Source organism: Saccopteryx bilineata, chromosome 4 (genome assembly GCF_036850765.1).
Source record: "Saccopteryx bilineata isolate mSacBil1 chromosome 4, mSacBil1_pri_phased_curated, whole genome shotgun sequence".
Lineage (NCBI taxonomy): Eukaryota > Metazoa > Chordata > Mammalia > Chiroptera > Emballonuridae > Saccopteryx > Saccopteryx bilineata.
Window position 1 is genome coordinate 25,314,748 of NC_089493.1, and position 20,995 is coordinate 25,335,742.

The following is a 20,995-nucleotide window of genomic DNA, read 5'->3' on the forward strand; positions in this document are numbered from 1 at the left end:
AGTGAGGGCGCTGCAGCCCAGATCCCCAGCGAGCCCAAACCGGAGTCAAAATATCTCGGGGCCTCCAGGGAGCCCCCGAAGTGGGAATTCTGCACATCCCGCCAGCTGAGTGACACCAGCACCACCTCTGAGCCATGTGGGCTCTCTGCAAGCCTGTCTGAGGGAAGTCTCCTCCCTGTAAACTGTACACGTCTGACGTAAGGACCTGCTCACTCACGCCAATCAACTGTGCATCTGGGCATCTAAATTCTGGGACAGTTTTGCTATATAACCATGCATGCCGTATTCATCTTTTAGAGCTCATGACAGACAGACAAAAATAGGGTCTACGGACAAGAAGACAAAGGGTCCCTTGCCACAGAGATATTAAGAATCCCAGTCCACAGTGCATCATTGCCAGAGGACAACAGGATGTCCCTACCACACTGTGAGCCAAGTTTGTTAGGACCTTAATGGAATAAAAAAAATGTACAGACTTTAGAAATGTCCCCAACATGTGCCTAATATAAAATATGTGGGTATCGGTGTCTACAAAAACAAAAAGTCAGCTCACATAATTTATCCAGAACAAGAAAAGCTAAAAAGAGGGGTTGGGGACAGCATGCAGTGAAGAAGAGTCCATATTGTCTGAAACATGTTCATTACACATATTTTCCATGCCAGAAATGATCGTAAAAAATCACCATCCACCTGGCCCCAGCCAGTTGGCTCAGTGGTAGAGCGTCGGCCCCGCGTGCATAAGTCCCGGGTTTGATTCCCGGCCAGGGCACACAGGAGAAGCGCCCATCTGCTTCTCCACCCCTCCCCCTCTCTTTCCTCTCTGTCTCTCTCTTCCCCTCCCGCAGCCGAGGCTCCACTGGAGCAAGGATGGCCCAGGTGCTGGGGATGGCTCCTTGGCCTCTGCCCCAGGTGCTAGAGTGGCTCTGGTCACAACAGAGCGATGCCCCGGAGGGGCAGAGCATCGCCCCCTGGTGGGCAGAGTGTCACCCCTGGTGGGCGTGCCGGGTGGATCCCGGTCAGGCGCATGCGGGAGTCTGTCTGACTGTCTCTCCCCGTTTCCGGCTTCAGAAAAATACAGAAAAAAAAAAATCACTATCCACCTAAGGAGACAGGCCCCCCTCAGAGATCAGGCAGGTGGCAACGGGGAGCATGCAACTGACGTCAGCGTGTGCCTAACACTCACATGCATGCCCACATTCCGTCCTCATGGCACAGCCCATGAAGGAGGTTATTCCCACAGAGAAGTGGGCGGAGCCGCCCAGGGTCACACAGCTAGTGCCTAAATCGCAGGCCTAAACCTGAATCCCAATCTGATTCCCAAACCGCGTTCGCAACCGTTCCACTCCACCCGCCTCTAACAGGGACCTGCAGAGCCAATCCTCTGCTGCCTTGTCTTCCAGCATATTTCCAATAAAGTCTACAAGAAAACCTTCCCTTCTGGCCATTAAGGATGCGAAGAATTTGCTCTTTGAATATCACCAATCGTAGATGCAATCAGACCCCCTTTAGAATGATAATCAGTTCTGAAGAGCCCCCAGTAGTTTAGGATCATTATGGAACCTTCCAAACATCTGCTCACCTCCAACCCCACAAAGAGAGAAAAGGAAACCAGAGGAAAACAGGGTTGCCAAGACTTTCCAGAGTTTCTGAGCTCCAGGCTCCGGTGTGTCAGAACCACGGCCAGGGGGAGAGTGGCCGGGAGTTCCTGGCTCCACTCTCTCCCGGGTCCTGCGTGACTCACCTGGGATGTGCTTGGCCCAGCCAATGATGACCACGAGCTCTCTGTCTGCCAGGTCGCAGAGAGTGGTCAGGGCCTTGATGTCGCCCTCAGGCATGCCAGGGGGAGGCATGGCGTAGAGCTTGTCCGGCTCAGCCACCAGCAGGTAGGAGACAATCTTGGTCACTGAAAAGACCAAAGGGGCAAAAGTCAGTGCCTGGAAAGAGGACAGGGGCCAGGGGGGAGCCTGAGATGGTTAAACACAGCTGTAATCTTCCCTCCCTTTCTGACTCCACCAAGGTGCTGCCAGTGGTGATTCCGGTTGGTGAGAATTATCCCTCCAACGAAAGTTGCCTGGTGAATTCTCCCAAGAGGAACCTGCTTTGAGTGGGTGGTTAGAGGGGCATGTTTTGGATACAGGAGCCCAGGACTTCTTAGGACCATGCTTCATTTGCAACCACCCTCTGGAGCAACCCATGTGGAAAGGCCATTTGAATAAAGTGCCATTCTGAAGTACCCAACACCAATGCCAGGCACTGATGCCGCCTCCCCAAGACCCACAGGGTCCCCTAACCCAGTGCTGAGGAGATGGCATTTCCCCGAGGGATGCCAGATGTTTCAGCACACCTGCAGGCAAATGGGGCCTGGACTGCCTTGACACTCACAGGGCTTTTTAGCAGGTGGGGAAATCTGTAAGCTCAGGTAGGGGCTGCTCTCCGCGTCCAGCCTCCGCTTGTATTTCTGACGGCCTCCACGCACTCGGTCGAGGCGCACACCTGTTGGGAGGAGAGGGAGAGAATCTCAAGAGCTGTTCAACATCACCAGGGACGTTAACACTGATATCGGGGTGTCAGCACTGGCGGAGCCTCCAGGGCCACGCTCAGAGGCCTCTGACAGCTGCCTCGTGGCCAGCCGCAGGCCAGGCGGTCGGACAATCCTACAACAATCTGCTACAGTCACGGCCCATCCAATTGTCTGGGGGCCGGTCCGGCCTCTCCAGATTCAGTATCCTGCTGATATCTGTCCCACGCAGCCTTCAGCGCAGGAGTCTTTCTGTCTCTAAACGGGAATGAGCAACAGAAGCAATCCTCCACGTGCTGGGGAAAGAAGACGCGTTATTTCTGCTCTGCTGTGAATCCAGGGAGGGCTGAGTCAGCTTCCAGAGAGGAAGGGAATACCTGCTGCTGGCGGGTACCTCAAAAGAGTGAAAACAAGGACTTTCGAACTTTTCACCCCAGGGGCATCTGGGTAGGCGCTCACTATATATCATTAATATCCGTTTCTGGGCCCCGCCCTCAGAAAGTCTAGAATAGAGTTCCAGAGTCGGTCACCTGCACTGAGTCCCTGCAGGATGGGCAGGCAGGTGGCCCTGGTCACATCTGGAAAAATCAGTACCTAGAAATATCTGAGCGGTAGATGCAAAGCAGTGTGGCCCCTCCACACTGACACCCCTTGTTCCAGGAGTGAGGCCCAATCCTAGAGAGATCCGTATTGTCACTGGGTCCCTACCACCTTTAAAAACCCACCCACCCACAGCCCCTGCTATCTAGACAAACATGTACCATTTGACACCCCCACCAGCAAGCAGCACGGGCAGGACCTGGAAGGGGGCCCCTCATCCAAGGGCACACAAGCTCAGACTGGCCACCAGCCTGGGAGGCCTGACCTGGAAAGATGGAGGGGCCCATCAAATTAGCTCCAAAGTATAAACGACACAGAAAACGAATGGCTCTCCCTTCCTTACCATGATGTGGGCCGTGACTAAAACACACAAAAAGTCGGGAGCCAGCGTCCTGAGAGGAAGTAAGCTCAGAGGACTCCTTAGCCTCTCAGGTGACCAGCGAAGTTTAACTTCTGGTCCTTTTCCCAAAAGTGAAGCTCCACCCTGACAGAGCCCCAGTCGGCTGCTGCCTCAGGGCCCTGTCTCCCCAACACTGTCCCCTGCCTGGCCTCTGCTCCCGGCCTCCTGTGGGGACAAGGAAGAGGAAGGCAGGGATACTTGTCACCTCACACAATGAGGATTTAGAGCCTGTCCAAGCCAGAGGGGATTTCCCAGCTGTTTCTTAGTTATGTTGCACAGCTACCAAATTCAAGTCTGGAAACTGGAGAGGAAGTTTCCTAGAGCATGAGAACAATTGAAAGTACAATGACTGTTCATTGAATGAGCAGGGACTGCTCTTTAAACGCTAATGGCCCCAAAGGAACTTCCAGGAATGAGGAGTGCCCATCCCTTTGCTTCCAGTTAGGGGCTCAGACCCCATCCTCCTGGAGGGCACGGAGGACCTGTGAGCGCCAGGCCCAGGGGACTTGCCTTTTGGGGGCCAGTCACTGATCAGCATTTCCACCCGTGGCCTCCTTCTCATCTTACAAGCATCTCACCCTGCTTCCTGTTTAAAGGTAACCCCCCTATCGTGGGTCATTCTGTTGGGACCACTATGGATATCAGAGGGGTCCAGGTCCTCCTTCCCTCCACCCTCTGGAGGTGGAAGCATGAGCTGGTGACAGGCAGAGCCAACTGGCTTTGAATCATGATCAATGGCACAAAAAGAGGAGAGTGAAGACTCCTGTGCAGGGCCCTCGGGCTGCCTCTAGTCCTCCGCCGGCTGCTGCGTGTGGTCCTTGGGCCCCCTCATAGGCTTCCAGGGAACTCCCGCTTCCCTTCGAGGGCCAGGGTGGGCTGCAGACTGACCACATCCGTAGTTGGGCTCTCCAGGGGCAGACCCTGGGACAAGGGTGCACACGCAGGCACTTGACTTGGGGGACCATCTCAGGAAACAGGCACTACTGAGTGTGCTCCTGAGTAGGTTCCTGCTGTGAGCCCTGAAGGCACCAGCATGAGAACTGGAGAGGAAGTTCCCTATGAGAACAATAGAAAGCTGTCCCTTTGGCAGAGTCCCTGGGAGCACGCAGAACACGCCTCAGCTGCCCTGATGCAGACGAGGGCCGTGGGGCATTCACTTCGCAGTTCCAGGCTGAGCCGACCTGGTGGCCAGAGAAAGCCCTGGGCAGGGCTGCCTGGCAAGGCGGCGGCAGGTCAGCGCTAGAGGACTGAGTAGATGTGGGCGGGGCACGGAGGGCCGCCTTCCTTCTCCAAGTGTGGTCCCGGCAGCAGCATCAGCACCATCCAGGAGCTTGTTAGAAATGCAAAAATCGCAGGCCTGGCCCCCAAGGATCCAGAGTCAGCACTTTAACAAGGTGATTCTCACACAAGAGTCTGAGAAGTGCTGCACTCCAGCACCCTAGCAGGCACGGCTGTCAATCAACTTCCATCAGTCCCTGGGACCTTGAAGGGGACACTGAATCCTACCTGGCACAAAACCTATGCGTGTGCTGGTACGACTTCGGCTCGCATTTGCCCCATTCACCACTGCCAGCCTTCGGAGAGGGCAGAAGGAGCAGGCACACCAATGCAGGGAGGGTGGTACCTCTCTGGAAGAGTTGTTGGGGAAAGTTCTACCTCTGACAGTTTTCCTAACCCCATCCTATGACACAGCCACAAAGCAGCTCCCCCCGACTATGACACCCGGCATCTGCTTCCCCTTGGAGAGCTGAAAAGACCAAGAGTGAAAATGCCAAGCTTCATTCATATAAGACAGTGAGGACCCCCATTTCCTGAGCATCTACTATTATACGCCAGGGTCTGACGTGGAGTCCGGGATGAGCCCCTACCTCGCTTCACCGACCTTCTCTCCTCGAAGGACGCCTCATGAGCTCTCTCTTCCCACGCAGCCTGCCTCACCTCAGACAGCTGTCAGCGAGAGTCCAAACTTCCCAACCAACAGGAAGAGGAGGCACCCATCCCTTAGCAAGACAAGGAGATGGGCAGTTGCCACCTCTGTCACCGCCTCCATCTGGCATGTCCTCTGTCCTGATACAGGACCTGGCCTTTCGTGGGTGTTCAAGAAAGTCTTAATGGATACAGCAATGGGTGTGCCTCCTTCCTCCCTACCCCCACCCTGGCAGGGTGCCTCTACCAAGGTCTGCCAGGGCATGTGATACACAGTGCATGCTTAAGAAATTGTAACTGTTGCTATCCTCCCCCTCCTCCTTCTCCTCCTCCATCTTTCTCTTCCCCAGCACTGTGTACAGCTCTGAAAAACCACATTAATGAGAATGCGAATGACCTAATTTACAAAGGACTTTCTGTATGTATTGCCCGATATAATCCATAGCATATAAAGTGGGTGCTATTATCTCTATTTTATCTCTATTATCCCTATTTTTTCAGAGAGATTTAGTTTCCTTTATTGCCCAAAAATAGAGCCAGCATCCAAGCTCTTTGCCATTCCAGAGTATGACCTCCCAGGACACACAAGTGTAAACTCCCCTCTAGACTTTCTCCTCCAGATCTTTATAGCACAGGGGTCAATGGCCCCAATCAATAAATGTATCAATTATCAGGTAATTTTGTTTAAGAAAAAAAAAATTACCCTGTTGGCTTTGATTATGCACAAACTGGCACGTGGTGTGAGATGTTTGCTCTCCTTGCTTCCTATCTGCTTCTCCCTCTGCACAAGGCCGTAACTGCCCAGCCCGGGGTCCGAGGACCGAGGTCACAGGCCCGCCTCTGCCCCTGATGGGTGATGCAGCCTTGGCTTCGTCGTCTGGTACAACGGAGGAGGCAATAGTCATACCAGTTCTGCTCACCGCATATAGCTTTTGTGACGATCAAAAGACGTAATAATAGGCAAATGCTCTATATATTGGAAAATGGTTCCAGCAGGCCGGGTGAGGCTGTCGCTGCAATCACTCTGTGCTTCTGCATTCACCTGGCCCTTCTAACGCCCCTCCCGCTTGCTTCCCTCGAGTCCCGTCAGCTCTTCAATTCAATGGGCTCTTAGAGGACAGGGCCCAGGTCTGCTCCATTGCTGAGTCCCCCCCCCCCCACTGTCCCATAGGGTGTGCTAATGACCATTTCAGGTAGAAGGGTTTTGTGGCAGAAACATGTTCTTCCCAATCCAGGAACCCCCGTCCCATGGGCTGGGGTTGGGGTACATGGACTGTCACCTAAGGGAAGTGACCTTATCCCTCCTGCCCACACTATTCCCAAAGGCAATTAGCATCCAGAATGTACGTAAGTCCCTGCCCAGTTCAAGTATTATCGCTCCTGAGACGTCCACTGGCAGACCTGGCCACTCCGTTCCTGGGCTCCCTTTGCTCATCCTCTTTTGCAGTAACTATGGTCCAAACCACAACTCTTCACAATACACCATGTGCCCAGAGGCAGATTTAATGGCGGGTGCACCGGGCACACGCCCTGGGCCCCTCATAACCCCAACTTTACACTTTTTTCTAATGACACCAAGTCTGGTTTCATACGGGCAATTTTAACTTTAATAGTACATAATATTTTTTATTTAAAAATATCGTTAATATGTATTTTTATTTTCCCTGTCTCTTTTTTTTTAAGGGGCCCAATATTTTCTGGGGCCTCAACCAACTTTAATTCACCTCTGTAAGTGCCCATCTCCCTGGTGGACTGTGGGCATCTCCTGGGCAGGGACTTTCACTTATCTTTGTAGCCCGGTGAAGTGTCTGAGTAAAATGATGGCGCCCAGCTAAAACCAAGCACCTCAGACTTTGGAAACAAGAATCTCAGGATTTTTTCTCCAATTTCCATTTGTCGTTCTAGCCTCCGGAAACATAGTCCTTCAAGGCAGCCCATTCCTCAGGAAATATCCCCCTTGTATTGAATTAAATTCTGTCTCTGAATCGCTTTCTACTCATCACCCCCCCCCCAACAAGACCACCCTTCCACGTGACAACCCTTTACAGACTTGAACTTCCTTACACACCTTCCTTCCGTGGCCAAGTACCCTTTAGTTTCTATATTTGTACAGTGTTTTCAGGCCAGTCACCTCCCTGCCTTCTACACATCTGTCTGTAGTGATGTGCTGCTCTCAACTGAGAAGGTCAGCTCTGCAAGGGCAGGGACAGTGGACAGAGGCGGGAATTTCTCTGCACTCTCCCTACACGGACATCGCTCAGCTATGTTTACGGTTATTATTGGACACTGTGCTTTTATATTTTCTTGCATATGCTGCTCATAATTTTAGTAAACAAGGAGAAGCCCCTCCCCAAGAGGTATGGACTGGGTTCTCAAGATGTTGGCTCGCCTGACCAGGTGGTGGCGCAGTGGATAGAGCGTTGAACTAGGATGCGGAAGGACCCAGGTTCGAGACCCCAAGGTTGCCAGCTTGAGCGCGGGCTCATCTGGCTTGAGAAAAAAAAAAAATGCTCACCAGCTTGGACCCAAGGTCGCTGGCTCGAGCAAGGGGTTACTCGGTCTGCTGAAGGCCCACAGTCAAGGCACATGTGAGAAAGCAATCAATGAACAACTAAGGAGTCCCAATGAAAAACTGATAATTAATGCTTCTCATCTCTCTCTGTTCCTGTCTGTCTGTCTGTCCCTGTCTATTCCTCTCTCTGACTCTCTCTCTGTCCCTGTAAAAAAAAAAAATGTTGGCTCATGAACCCCTTTAGAGTGGATCACCAAATTCTAACAACCGGTCTGGCAGACATTGTCAGCTATCTACCTAGTTTCCATTCCATTCCCCTTCTTTTGTAATAACAAAACCGGATTTCTGTTAGTGGAGACAATGTGCCCTAGTTAATCTCAATAATCCTGTTCCCCACTCTCCTAGTTTTCCTGGTCATAAGGGTTGATCATATGACCTGGTTCTGGCCAATGGGATGTAAGGGGAAGTCCATGGTGGCAGCTTCTGGGAAAGGTTTTGCTTTTCAGATAAAAGAGGCAAACACATTGATGTGGCTCTTTTTGCCTTTCTCCTACCCTGACCTGGAAAGTGAAGCCTACAGCTGTGGCAGCCACCTTGTAACTATGAGGCAGCCATGTGGGACAGCACGGAACACCCGAAGAAAGAGCCTGAGCCCTCGATGCTGTCTGAGAAGCCCGTGCAACGCCAGCACTGCCATCTGCAGACTTCCTGTCAGGGGGGAAGTCAAGCTCAGTTATCAGTGCTCAGGCCACTAGCAGCCAGTTCTCTGCAACTTCGCAGAGCGCAGTTTTCACTGATACAGTGGGCAATTACTTTTAAATCAGTTTGCTTCAGTCTTACAAATACCAAATTGGAAAAAAAAAAAGAGAGAGACTTGAACTTGAAATGAGAGTTGCTTATTGTTTGTCTTCTTATATTAGCAAAATATCTAAAAAGTGGGCTCAGGGCGCATTAGAATGCTAATTAATTTACAATTACTGCCTGGGATTATTGGATTGTATCATCTTATTGATACCTTCTGAATTTAAACAAGCATTAATAATATTTATCTGTAAGATGTACCAGATCTCCAAATACTGTAATAAACATATCCTTTGTTTTAACTACTATTCAACATGGTCTAATCTCTTTACATGTGCAAGCCAAAATTTAAGTATCCACAAGTATGCCATGAACACAAAGAAGAAAGATAATCACTGGGCACATGCACCTGGGCTGACGGAGTCCTTCGGTGGCACTCAAGACCGGAGAAGGAGCTACCTCCTTGGCAACAGGATAACCCCTAAATCTTGTAGACACAAGATAAGCAGTTCACGTCTACTGACCAGTTGCTAGCAGGTGCCGCCCCATGCTCTGAGCATTGTATTTCCCTTAGGGGTTGCAATCACCCTACGAGGGAGCTTCTTTTATTACCCCATTTTACATATGGGGAAGGTGAGGCCAAAAGAGGTTGAGTAACTTGCCGAGGCCATACAAGTAGTAATGGAGCCCAGGCTCTCAACCTCTCGCATCCTGCGTCTCAACGTGCCAGGAGTCTTCAGGTTAGAAGACAGGCCGCAGAGAGACCCTGGGCTGGGACCACATCGCACGCTCCCTGGGGCACCATTCACCTAGCAGTCAGCCTGAATGGCGCCCCCAGAGAGGCCCCTGACAGCACATGGAAACCTGTGTGACCTCAGGCAGGAACAGCCTCCCTCGGGGCTGGTGAGCCAGATCTGCCCGGAGGCCGACTGAGAACCACGTGGGTATGACCTGCTGAAAACCCCTACTGTGGCATCCACACTGTCAGAGCCAGTGACAGTCCCCACGAGCAGCCTGCTATGCCGGTGGGGGCAGGGGCAAGGGCGGGGGCTGTGCCTCCTTCGCTCCTGCAGTTCCACTCTCTGCTCTTGTCGGCCCTGCCTGTCACCCGGGACCCCTTCCCCTCTGGTTCCAGCAAGGCCTGCTTCCTGGAGGCACCACAGGAGATGAGGGAGCAGGGACCTTGGGGTCTTTATTCCTGACTCCCACCACTTCCGTCCTTTCCTGTTCTTCGACCTCTGAAGGCAGCCACAGTTCTCATGCCTGCCCCTGCCCAGCCCTGACCAAGATGACAAGCTCAACAGAGGGAGTAACCATGTCCGTGCTGAGATGCTCCATCATTAACACCACCCTGACTGTCCATCATTAACACCACCCTGACTGTGGCTGCCCATGCTCGGCTGGTGACAGTGTTATTTGAGAGAAGCCACTGTGTGGAGGCCCAGAGATGTCTGTGCCTCTAAAGGAGCAGAAGAAAACACTAAGCTCAGGGTCAGACCTGACTCTACTCTTTACTGTTTCTTCACTTCTCTGTGCCTCAGTTTCTACACCAGGAAAATGGGAATAATAATAGTACTTACCTTGTAGGATTGTTGTTGAGGAATAAATGATTTAATACACATAAAGCCCTTAAAATATTATAGATGAACACATAGTTGAGTGCTAAAGAAGTGTTAGCTTTGAATATTATTAATATTAGGACTACTTCACCCTTGAAACTGTCCTATATCTTGATTGATGCAGTCAAATCAGCAGTCAGCTATGATATTGTCTTATAGTTTCACAAAGATGTTACCATCAGGAGAAACTGGGTAAGGGACGCACGGACTCTCTCTGTATTATTTCTTACAACTGCAGGTTAATCTACAATCATCTTAAAATAAAAAGATTAACTAAAAAATGTTAACTACTTGCGGAAATATCAGCTGGCACAGCTGTTGTGGCAAACAGCTTGGTGATCCCTCAAAAAGCTAAGCAGAATTATCATACAACCCAGAAATTCCAGTTCTGGATATATACCCCCAAACAGTGAAATCAGGAACTCAAGCTACATCTGTATGCCAATTGTCACTGTAGCATCATTCACTGTAGCCAGAGGTGAGACAATGCAACTATCTACTGACGGATGAATGGATAAACAAAATGTGGCACTATACATACAATGGAATATTATTCAGTCATAAAAAGGAATAAAGTTGTGATACATGCTACAGTGTGGATGGGCTTTAAAAATATTATACTTAAGGCCCTGGCCAGTTGGCTCAGTGGTAGAGTGTCGGCCTGGCGTGCAGGAGTCCTGGGTTCGATTCCCGGCCAAGGCACACAGGAGAAGTGCCCATCTGCTTCTCCACCCCTCCCCCTCTCCTTCCTCTCTGTCTCTCTCTTCCCCTCCCGCAGCCGAGGCTCCATTGGAGCAAAGTTGGCCCAGGCGCTGAGGATAGCTCTGTGGCCTCTGCCTCAGGTGCTAGAATGGCTCTGGATGCAACAGAGCGACGCCCCAGAGGGGCAGAGCATCGCCCCCTGGTGGGAATGCCTGGTGGATCCCAGTCGGGCGATGCAGGAGTCTGTCTGACTGCGTCCCCGTTTCCAGCTTCGGAAAAATGGAAAAAAATAATTATACTTAAAAAACAAAAACATTATACACTAAGTGAAGTAAGCCAGACACAAAATGAGAGATGTATGATTTCACTTATAAGAACTATTTAGAATAGACAGAAAGTAGATCGAAGGGTACCAGGGGTTGGGGGAAGGGAGAACGGGGAGTTATTATTTAATGAGCACAGAGTTTCTATTGAATATTTGGGGTGATGAAAACATTTTGGAAGTGGATAGTGGTGATGGTTGCAAAACATTGTGAATGTGCTTAATATCACTAAATTGTACACTTAAAATGATTTTTAAAATGGAATTTTTTCAATGTCTATGTTGCCATAATTAAAAAACAACAATGTAATAGACCTAAAACCATTGATTTGTACACTTTAAGGAGTGAATTCTATCTCAATAAAGTTGTTAAAAGATTTTTTAAAATATTTCACATTTCTCAGGTTAGTGAAACTAAATAACATAATATGTATGAAACATAGCAAACTGCTTGGCACACAAGTGGGCACTTGATAGTAATTTCTTTCCTTTCGTTTGTGTATTGAAGGGTCTGGCTCGAACTGCCAGCTTTTCCTAGGAAGAGAGAAACATTGCTTCCTTAGTTATAACTGCCATGGGCCAGCTGCGTTAGACAAACACCCGTAAGAAACTCAGGTTCTGAGAGGTCGTGCTTCTCTGAGGGGTGCACAGCTGACACAGGCACTCTCCTGAATATGCCCACAGGGCTGAGGGGCTGCCTCTGTCCAACCCGAGGACATGGGCCCCCCCAAACTCTCCACCTGTCTCATCACTGGGCTGCCATCCCTGGGTCTGCAGTGCCCAACCCCACTTCCCAGCTTAGGGTACAAGAAAGGGCAAAGCTGCAGCCCCCCGCACCCCCAAGCAGAAACTCCTTGGGCGGAAGGGAGCGGGTCTCCCCAGCCTCTCAGCAACCCATGCCTCATCTGCTGACCTCTTCAACCCACTGCAGGCACGTCAGAGTGCCCAGAGCTGGCAGCTGCCACGTCCTGGATCAGATGTCCACTTGCTGACTTGATACGGTCGGGCTTCTGCCTGTTTTCTTAATGGAAGTAAAATAATTCCTGCTTCTCCACCCCCACCCCACCTCTCTTCTCTTTCCCTCCCTAAGCTGGAGGAGAGCCCAGTCTTTCGGAAGTAAAAATAGCCGAGTGTGCAGGGGTGGCAGCAGCAGAGGGCAGTTTCAATTTCTTTCGTTTATACCCAGACACTAAAAATAACCGGTAAGAGATCCGAAGAGTGTGGGCCTGCACCTGGCGCAGAGCCTGTCCCAGGCGTTGCCCCTGTCACGTTCCCCTCCCCACAGGAAGGGCTCACACAAGGCCAGCGCGCCCACGTCCTTCTCCTGCCTCCTCTGCAGGGCTGCCGTCCACAGCTGAGAACAGGATCTCTCCTGACATTCAAAGCTTTCATCGTCAAGACCCCATATTTCCCCTTACGCAGAAATCCCACGCCCCTCCCTCAAAGTCAGCGTTTTTGGCATATTAATGACATAAGCAGATTCACGTGTATGCGATGCTTCCCGGGTTACAAAGCCATTTCCATAGCTCCTTTGATCTGTATAACAGCGTTAAGGGAGGTAGGATACCTGATTATTCTTTTCCCGTGTGAAAACTGGGGCTCAGAAAGGCCAGGTGGCTTGTTCATGGTCACAAAGCCAGGAAATGTCAGAGGAAGGACCTGAACCTTACCTCCCAGTCCTACCTCCCTTGCCCTGCACTTGAGAGCGCCTGTCCTGTGTCCTCAGAGACTGCCCTGGAAAGCCTGGGAGCTGCACAGACTTGAGGGATTACCCGGTGTCAGTAGCTCTGGGGTGATGTCCAGGAATGGGTAGTTTTTCAAAGTTCCTCTAAGGACTCTGATTATCTGCCAGGTTTGGGGAGCACTGTGCCAAACCTATTTTTCACCCAACACTTTTATCTGACCCGTGCTCTTCCCAGGGGGTTAGGCAGTTGACTCTTTGCCCCGATGTTCTATCAAATGATAACTGACCCATCTCCAGGAAGAGGAGAAAACCATCCAAGGGTGATGTGGGTACCCTGGGTTCCTGGGAGCCCAGAGGTCATGGGTCACGGTGGCATGCTGATGGGGACCCAGCAAAATGCCCTAACCACTCATCCACTGCCTCTGCACATGTGGGCTGCCTTCAGCCACTTATCCTGCAGGGATTTCTGGGTGACAGGTAAGCTCACTTTACAACCTCAGAAAGGACAGCTCTTTGGGGCTGCCTCTTACCCTGGTGCCATGTTATCATGGTGAAGAGTGCCTCACACCAGACTCAATGAAAGCCCAGAGGCAGAGAAACACGCATGCTGCCTAATATTCCAGGGCTTGTGCCAATGGCACCAGGGTGGGTAACACAGTGCTGAGGGATGGACCCTCTTTCCTATTAGAGACGTGTCCATCTCATGCTGCTCTATCTTGGTGATCCTTCTCACCCAGGGGACCGTATCCCCAAGGACATTTTGGCAAGCTTGTGCTATGGCTGCATGCCCAGCTGCCAAGAAGTCCCCAAAACTATACAGCCTCTAAGGAAAAATCATTTCAGCCCAGCCTCCCCTTGCTCTCCCTTCCTCTTTTTCCCTCTTTGCGGAAGGACTATGGGCTTTGCTACTGTCCAAGCCGCTGAGTTGAAATGGGTTTCTTAGAAGGCAGTCTTGCATAACCCTGGAGACTGGATTCCACCAGTTTTGTTACTTACTAAGTGTGTGATCTTGGGCAAATCGCTTAAACTCAGATGCACCAGATCAGACATGGCAAGTTGCTATCGGCAGTTAGAAGTCACTGCTCTCCATCTCCCAGTCTGTGGCAGACATTACTAATCGATCATGAAAATCTTGACTTACTGATCCCAGATGCTGCCTAAGAAAGTTTTCAACTGTGTACTCTCGGCAGCAACTCTCCACCCCATAGACGACAGTCCCACTAAAGGCACTTTGCCATTCTGGAGTCTAAATGGTTCCACAGGTCCTTTCTATCTCTAAAAGTCTGATTCTGCAACAACAGGTCTCAATCCAGCTTCAGGGGTTCCATGAAGCTCCTAAATTGTCAATAACATGTTACATGTCAGTACTTGCCTATGTTTTATGATTTTCAGAGACATGCAAGTTCCTAAATCAAAAACAATTGTGTGAGAGGCTGTCATAATGAACAAATCGACAAATACACAAAAGAATAAGTAAGACCATTTCAGACTGGGAGAATTTCAAGGAAAGACAGACACAATGGACTACAATAGAAAGTAATGAAGTGAGAAGAAAGGCTTTCCTGAGAGGACATTTAAACCGAGGCTGGAGGGTGAGGAGCCAGCCATGGGGACAGCATTCCAGGCAGAGGAAACAGCCTGTGCCTCCTAAGATCTGTCATGCTGGAGAATCAAAAGCGAGCTGGTGAGGCTGCAACAGTGAGCAGGGGAGAGGGGCAGGAAAGGAACAGTGCAAGACGGCACTGAAGAGGTGGGAGAAGCTTGATCACACAAGGTCTTAAAGACCAAAGTGTTCACCTTTTATTCTAAGTGCAATAGAATGTTGTCCCTAAATAATGCAAAGCAAAGCGACAGAATGATATTCATTTTTTTTGTTTTGTTTTTATTATTATTATTTTTTTGTATTTTTCTGAAGCTGGAAACGGGGAGAGACAGACTCCCGCATGCGCCCGACCGGGATCCACCCGGCACGCCCACCAGGGGCGATGCTCTGCCCCTCCGGGGCGTTGCTCTGCCACCACCAGAGCCACTCTAGCGCCTAGGGCAGAGGCCAAGGAGCCATCCCCAGTGCCCGGGCCATCCCCGCTCCAATGGAGCCTTGGCTGCGGGAGGGGAAGAGAGAGACAGAGAGGAAGGAGGGGGTGGGGGTGGAGAAGCAAATGGGCGCTTCTCCTATGTGCCCTGGCCGAGAATCGAACCCGGGTCCCCCGCACATCAGGCCGTCGCTCTACCGCTGAGCCAACCGGCCAGGGCCTCATATTCGTGTTTTAAAAGACCACTCTAGCTGCTGTGGGAGTTAGGTGAATAGGACCAAGGGTGACATCAGAAGTCCAGTTTGGAAGCTGTTGCTGCTGCCCTGGACCAGGGTCATGGGCACAGAGATGAAGGTAAGTTGGCAGAGTCTGTGATGCCTTGTAAGGGACCCGAGTGAAGATGCCAGTAGGGCAGTTAGAAACTGGAGTCAGAAATGCAGGGAAGGAGTTGGAGCTGGAGGTCTAAGATTACGGGTCAGAACATTCAAACACAAGTGATAAATCAATACAATAAAATAAAAAATAGTGTAACATCATCTCTTAAAGCTGAAGATGTACATGTGTGGCACTTCTACATCCAAGCCTGTATGCTCTTACATATAGTATGTGCAACAAGGAACACATGCCCAGCGCTGTGGGTAACAGCAAAACCTGAGCCCAAATGGCCATCAGCAGTAGAAAGGGCAAGCGATCTCTGTTAAACTCGTGCAATGATACTGTATAGCAGGAGTTCATAACGACAGTCTGTGAGCAAACCCAGCCCTCTGCCTGTTTACAGAACGCCACCTTGCTCCTTCATTTACTACTTGTTGTCTGCGGCTGCTTTCACATTACAACGGCAGGGTTAGGTAGTTAAGACAGAGACCTTTTGGCCCACAAAGCCTAAAATATTTACTATCTGGTTGACTTCCATAATCCAGAAATGAAAATAAATAAGTCACAGCACTGTGCAAACAGAAGTCTTCCCTCAGAAACAATGACTAAAATATCAAGATGCAGAAGAATATGCATAGTATAATTTCATTTAAAACTAAAAAGCAATCATTAGACATACAAATACATTATAACATTAGTGCCTGACCAGGCAGTGGAGCAGTGGATAGAGCATCGGACTGGGATGCGGAGGACCCAGGTTCGAGATCCTGAGGTCGCCAGCTTGAGCACAGACTCATCTGGTTTGAGCAAAACTCACTAGCTTGGACCCAAGGTCGCTGGCTTGAGCAAGGGGTCACTCGGTCCGCTGAAGGCCCCAGGTCAAGGTACATAGGAGAAAGCAATCAATGAACAACTAAGGAGCCACGACAAAGAATTGATGCTTCTCATCTCTCTCTGTTCCTGTCTGTCTGTCCCTATCTATCCCTTTCTATCTATATAAAAAAACAACAACAAAAACAAAACAAAAGCGTTATAACACTAAAGAAAGTCAAGGGAAAATAATGCAAAATCAGGATAATGGTTACATCTGAGGTAACGAAAATGAGGAAGAACACAGAGGGAATCTCAAATGTAAAGGTGATTTTCTTTCTTTTTTTTTACACTGGATAGAAGGAATCAGTATTTCTCATACTTCAAATATATTTTTGGCAAGTAACAATGCTCGTCCTCTGAAATATATTATTCCATTTTCCATATCAAGAATTTTAACTGGGCACACGGTATACCAGCTAATGACTACAATTCCCAGAATTCTTTGCAAAGCAGTATGGCTGTGCGACCAGGTTCCACCAATGGATTGTGAATAGAAGGGCCAGTGCTACTTCTGGGTCCCGCCCTTCTAATGATCTGGCATAGTCTTTTCTTCCTTCTTACTAGGAGATGGAAGGCTGGGTCCACAAATGGAAGCCACTTGCTAAGGATGGTCAAGCTGCCAGTCAATCCCAGAATACCTTTGACTGTTGGACTGTTACATGAGAGATGAGAGAAAACTAAACTTTTATTTTGCTTAAGCTTCTGGAGGCTTTTGTTTTGTTTTGAGGGAGGAAAGTTATCTCTCTCTGTTCAATAGCTTAGCCTTACCCTAGCTAATATAATATGCAGTACTATAAATATTTTTCTGTATCTACTTAATGTTTCCTTTTTAAGAAAGGTGTTGTTTTTTTTTTAAATGGATGGGGGCCCTGGCCAGTCAGCTCAGTCAGTAGAACATCATTTCCTAAATGCCAAGCTTGTAGGTTTGATCCCCCGTCAAGGCACACATGGGAAGCAACCAATGAACGCACAACTAAGTGAAACAGCAAATGAATACTTCTCTCTTTACCCTTCCTCTCTGTCGCTCTAAAAAATCAATCAATCTTTAAAAAGTGGATGAGGTAAGGAAGTGGATATGGTAAGTGTTATCAACTCTTTGGGGGAAGTTTTGTTGAGAAAGGGAGCCGAGTAGGGCCTCAGTAGCTGACAGGAGAAAAGAGTCAAAATAGCGTTGTGCATCTTAATTTTGTTTTTGTAACGGGAGAACAAAAGCATGTTAGTGCCGATGGAATGCGCCAGTAGCGGGGAAGAGTTTGATGATGCTGGAAGCAGAGATGGTACTCTAAGGGTGACGTCCTTGATTAAGAAGAGCCATTCAGAGTGCAGGTGAGTAGACTGGCTTTTGATAGGAGCAGCGCTATATCTAACTGGGTCGACTGCAGAAAATAAGCAGGTAGGTTTGTGGATTCAATAGCAGATGGGTAAGAAATTCCCCACTTGACTTTTTTTTTTTTTTTTTTTTTTTTTTCAGGAAAATGTGAAGCATTTTCCTGTGAAGCCCACTTATTGGTGGCAAGGACATTGAAAAGTGATTCTGAGTAACATCATTTATAACATGATGAAGAGTATCTATCTCAAATCAATGACCAGCATCCTACTTTGTGGTTCAACTCTAGGGGCTTTCCCTATCATGTGGGAACAAGATGCAAATGGCCACTGTTATTCTTCCCATTTTACAGAGGAGGAAAGGGGAGGCTTGAAGAGGCTTCAATAGATCACACAAGGAGCTGATAAGTGGTGATGCTGAGGTTTTCCTGGGTCTGTATGATCACAAATCCTGTTACCCGATCCTTTGAAACACTGGAAGCCCTGAGTGAGCAGTGATAAGGACAAGCACAGATAAGATCATTTTCCACACTTCTTTCAATCAACGTTCTCCTCGCCAGAGGTCATCAGGTCATTGTGCCCGAGTGGTCCAGAGGTTTCAGGCCACAGAGGATGATCTCGTGAGCCATTAGACGCGTGTGTGCATCTATGTGCGCATGTAGGATGGAAAGTGGTCTGGGGGATATAAACATACATCAGAGTTCTTGGGCTGTCGTTCAAAGCTATTCTCTGAAGCGCAGGAGAGTTGGTTTGTTTCGGAACACTAATGTATTTTGGAAAAAGAAAAAGAATATTTAAAGATAAGCCATCTCTCATTCTCTTTCTTCATTCAGAGGGCCAGAAAAGTGGTATTTCTGGCATGGGTTAGAGGCAGAACACTCTATAAATACAAAGCCATTAAATCCCATGCAGTGGGAACTTGATCGGGGCCTCCTTTTAATTTCCTGACATGAGCTGGCCACTAACCCAATTACCCAGAATCCCCGGAGGAGCCCTCCGCCTTCCCAACAAGCACAAAGACAGTGAAAGCATATTGCATGAATGTCAGCCTGGCTTTCACTGAAATCAAATATCTTTTAGAAAACACTTGGGGAAAGGCAGGCAGGGGCTGAGTGGAGGAGGAAATGGAGTGGGATCGGGAAGCTGGTGGCTTGAGGGAGGTTAAGTGAGGTGAGAAGTTTGCAGGGATGAGCCGTCTAAGGAGAGTTGCTAAAACCCCAGAGCTATACTAAAGACTTGGGGGACCCCTCTGAAATGCAGCACATGTTTTTCCAGGTTCTACTAGCTCAGAGGCTGCCAGACCACACTCTAGCCAGGCTGCGAAGCCCACCTACGGGGGGAGAGCTTCTCCACCAGTTCCTAGGGAAACCTCTCATCCTGGTTTTAGACCCCAGAAAGGGGCCCAACCCAAGACAGATACCACCTCTAAGATTCCCACCTATGAATCCAGACAGCAGGCGGGCAGCTGAACAGTTGAATGCAAACGGGACTATCTTTGAATCAAATACTATCACAACATTCCCAGAAGGCTGACATCTGAAAGCAATTCCACAGTGGATTTCACCAAGGAATTGTCGCGTGTGGTCCCCACCTTGACCTGCTGATGAGAGCAGATTACAACCCTTGCTCTACAGGTGAAGGAACGGAGGCCCAGGGGCGTCAGTGAGAAGGATGCACACAGCAAGAACACTGCAGAGCCCGAGGACACAGGCACCGACTCCTAACCTGGTACAGTTTTTGTATTCAATTCTTTATATAGAGAATCACCCCCCCCAATACAGATTTTCATATACTGGGTTTGCTTAAAGCAAGACAGAGCTCTGGACGTCCCCCATATTCCACCGTCATTGATTCCAGAGCCAACAGCATCCTCTGGGTAGGGGCTGAGCCAATGGGAGCCAGGCCCGAGCTCTTCCCCAGTAGTTTCTCGATCCCCCAAATCATGCTGTGGTCTCTGGGGTTATTCTATGTAAGAAAGGGAAAGCCATGAAAGGCCTCCGGAGCTGCTGCTTGGAGGAGGGGAAACAGAGTTCGGAGGGGTAAGTGATGGGGAGGAGGGGAGGCTGGCATGCGGAGTCTCCTCTTCCCAGGACCCAGGGCCCCAGCCCCGGGGAAGGCTGGGGTTTGCCTTTCCGAGTCAGGTGAGAGCCAGAGGGAAGACAGAGGAGGCAGGGAACCTGTGCTGGTCCCGGGGGCCTGGGCTCCTGCACATGATGGGGGGGAGACACCCAAACAAAAGCAGGAGCCAGGGCAGCTGCCAAGAGCCCTGGCCTGGCAGGGACCCAGGCTCCTCAATGAGGCACGCGCCTCCTGAGGGGGCCGGTCCCCGCGGAGCTCCAGATCCCAGGATCTCACAGAAGCTCCGCGCTGCGGGACGGAAACTAAGTGGAGGCGCTCTGCTTTGTCCATTCCGGGAGCCTTTGTGGCATCTTTCCCCCTTCGGATTTAGAAGTGCCAGCGCTGGGGACATGGCGGGGGGCGGGGGGGACATGGTGGCGGCCCCTTCCTCCTCCAGGCGGAGCTCCTGAAAGGGCCTCTCCGGGCTGGGCCCAGGAGGTGTACTGCTGCACACTTGCCCTCTCCTGCAAACAGCCTTGGGTACCCCCGGATGCCAGCCTATTAGAAGATGTCCTGTGCTCTGTTCTGTGTCCTGTGTATGTCCTGGGCCAACCACAGGGTTATTAACAGCAGGGATTGGTCAAGGTGGGTGCCCACCCTGCATGCCGCCCCACCCGAGGCAGCCTTTCTCTCAGGACTGCGTCCTCTAGCGCCCCCTCCCTGTCGTCCATGGACACATAGCATTCACCTCACTTCTTTTTTAACTATTTTTTATTTATTTATTCATTTTAGAGAGGAGAGGGAGAGACAGAGGAGAAACAGAGAGAGAGAAGGGGGAGGAGCTGGAAGCATCAACTCCCATTTGTGCCTTGACCAGGCAAGTCCAGGGTTTCGAACTGGCGACCTCAGCATTTCCAGGTCGACGCTTTATCCACTGCGCCACCACAGGTCAGGCCTCCACCTCACTTCTCTTAATTGGCTGGCTGGGTCCCTCGGCTGCTGCTGCTGACCACTGTGCACTCAGCCACCTGCTTCGCTACCATGAGGATCCTCCTTGTCATTCCCTACCTGGGAGGCCACCAGGAAGTACCCCCACTCTCTTCCCAGCTCTGGGCAGTCCCTAAAGAGACTCTTTGGTGTTGCAAGATGGTATAAGGGTTTTGAGTGGGAGTCCCCACTTTTTCATCTTTCCCTCTCCCTCCTGTTTTTCAGCTTACAGTCCTGGGGGGGGAGGTAGACTGTGATT

General features: G+C 50.0%; 1 protein-coding gene and 1 non-coding gene across 6 annotated transcripts in view; both read right to left on the bottom strand.

The window, feature by feature from the left end:
* ESRRB (estrogen related receptor beta) overlaps nucleotides 1-20,995 on the bottom strand; it is a 179,096-nt gene that overhangs the window by 14,667 nt on the left and 143,434 nt on the right. For all 5 annotated transcript variants that reach the window (XM_066276290.1, XM_066276291.1, XM_066276288.1 and 2 more), the window contains exons 4-5: nucleotides 2,383-2,493; nucleotides 1,742-1,903 (exon numbers count right to left, since the gene is read on the bottom strand). In XM_066276290.1, the coding sequence (XP_066132387.1) occupies nucleotides 1,742-1,903; nucleotides 2,383-2,493 (273 nt within the window). The remainder of the gene's footprint in view (nucleotides 1-1,741; nucleotides 1,904-2,382; nucleotides 2,494-20,995) is intronic.
* TRNAI-GAU (transfer RNA isoleucine (anticodon GAU)) lies at nucleotides 15,262-15,337 on the bottom strand. The gene has a single exon. It is a non-coding gene; the product is annotated as a tRNA-Ile (tRNA).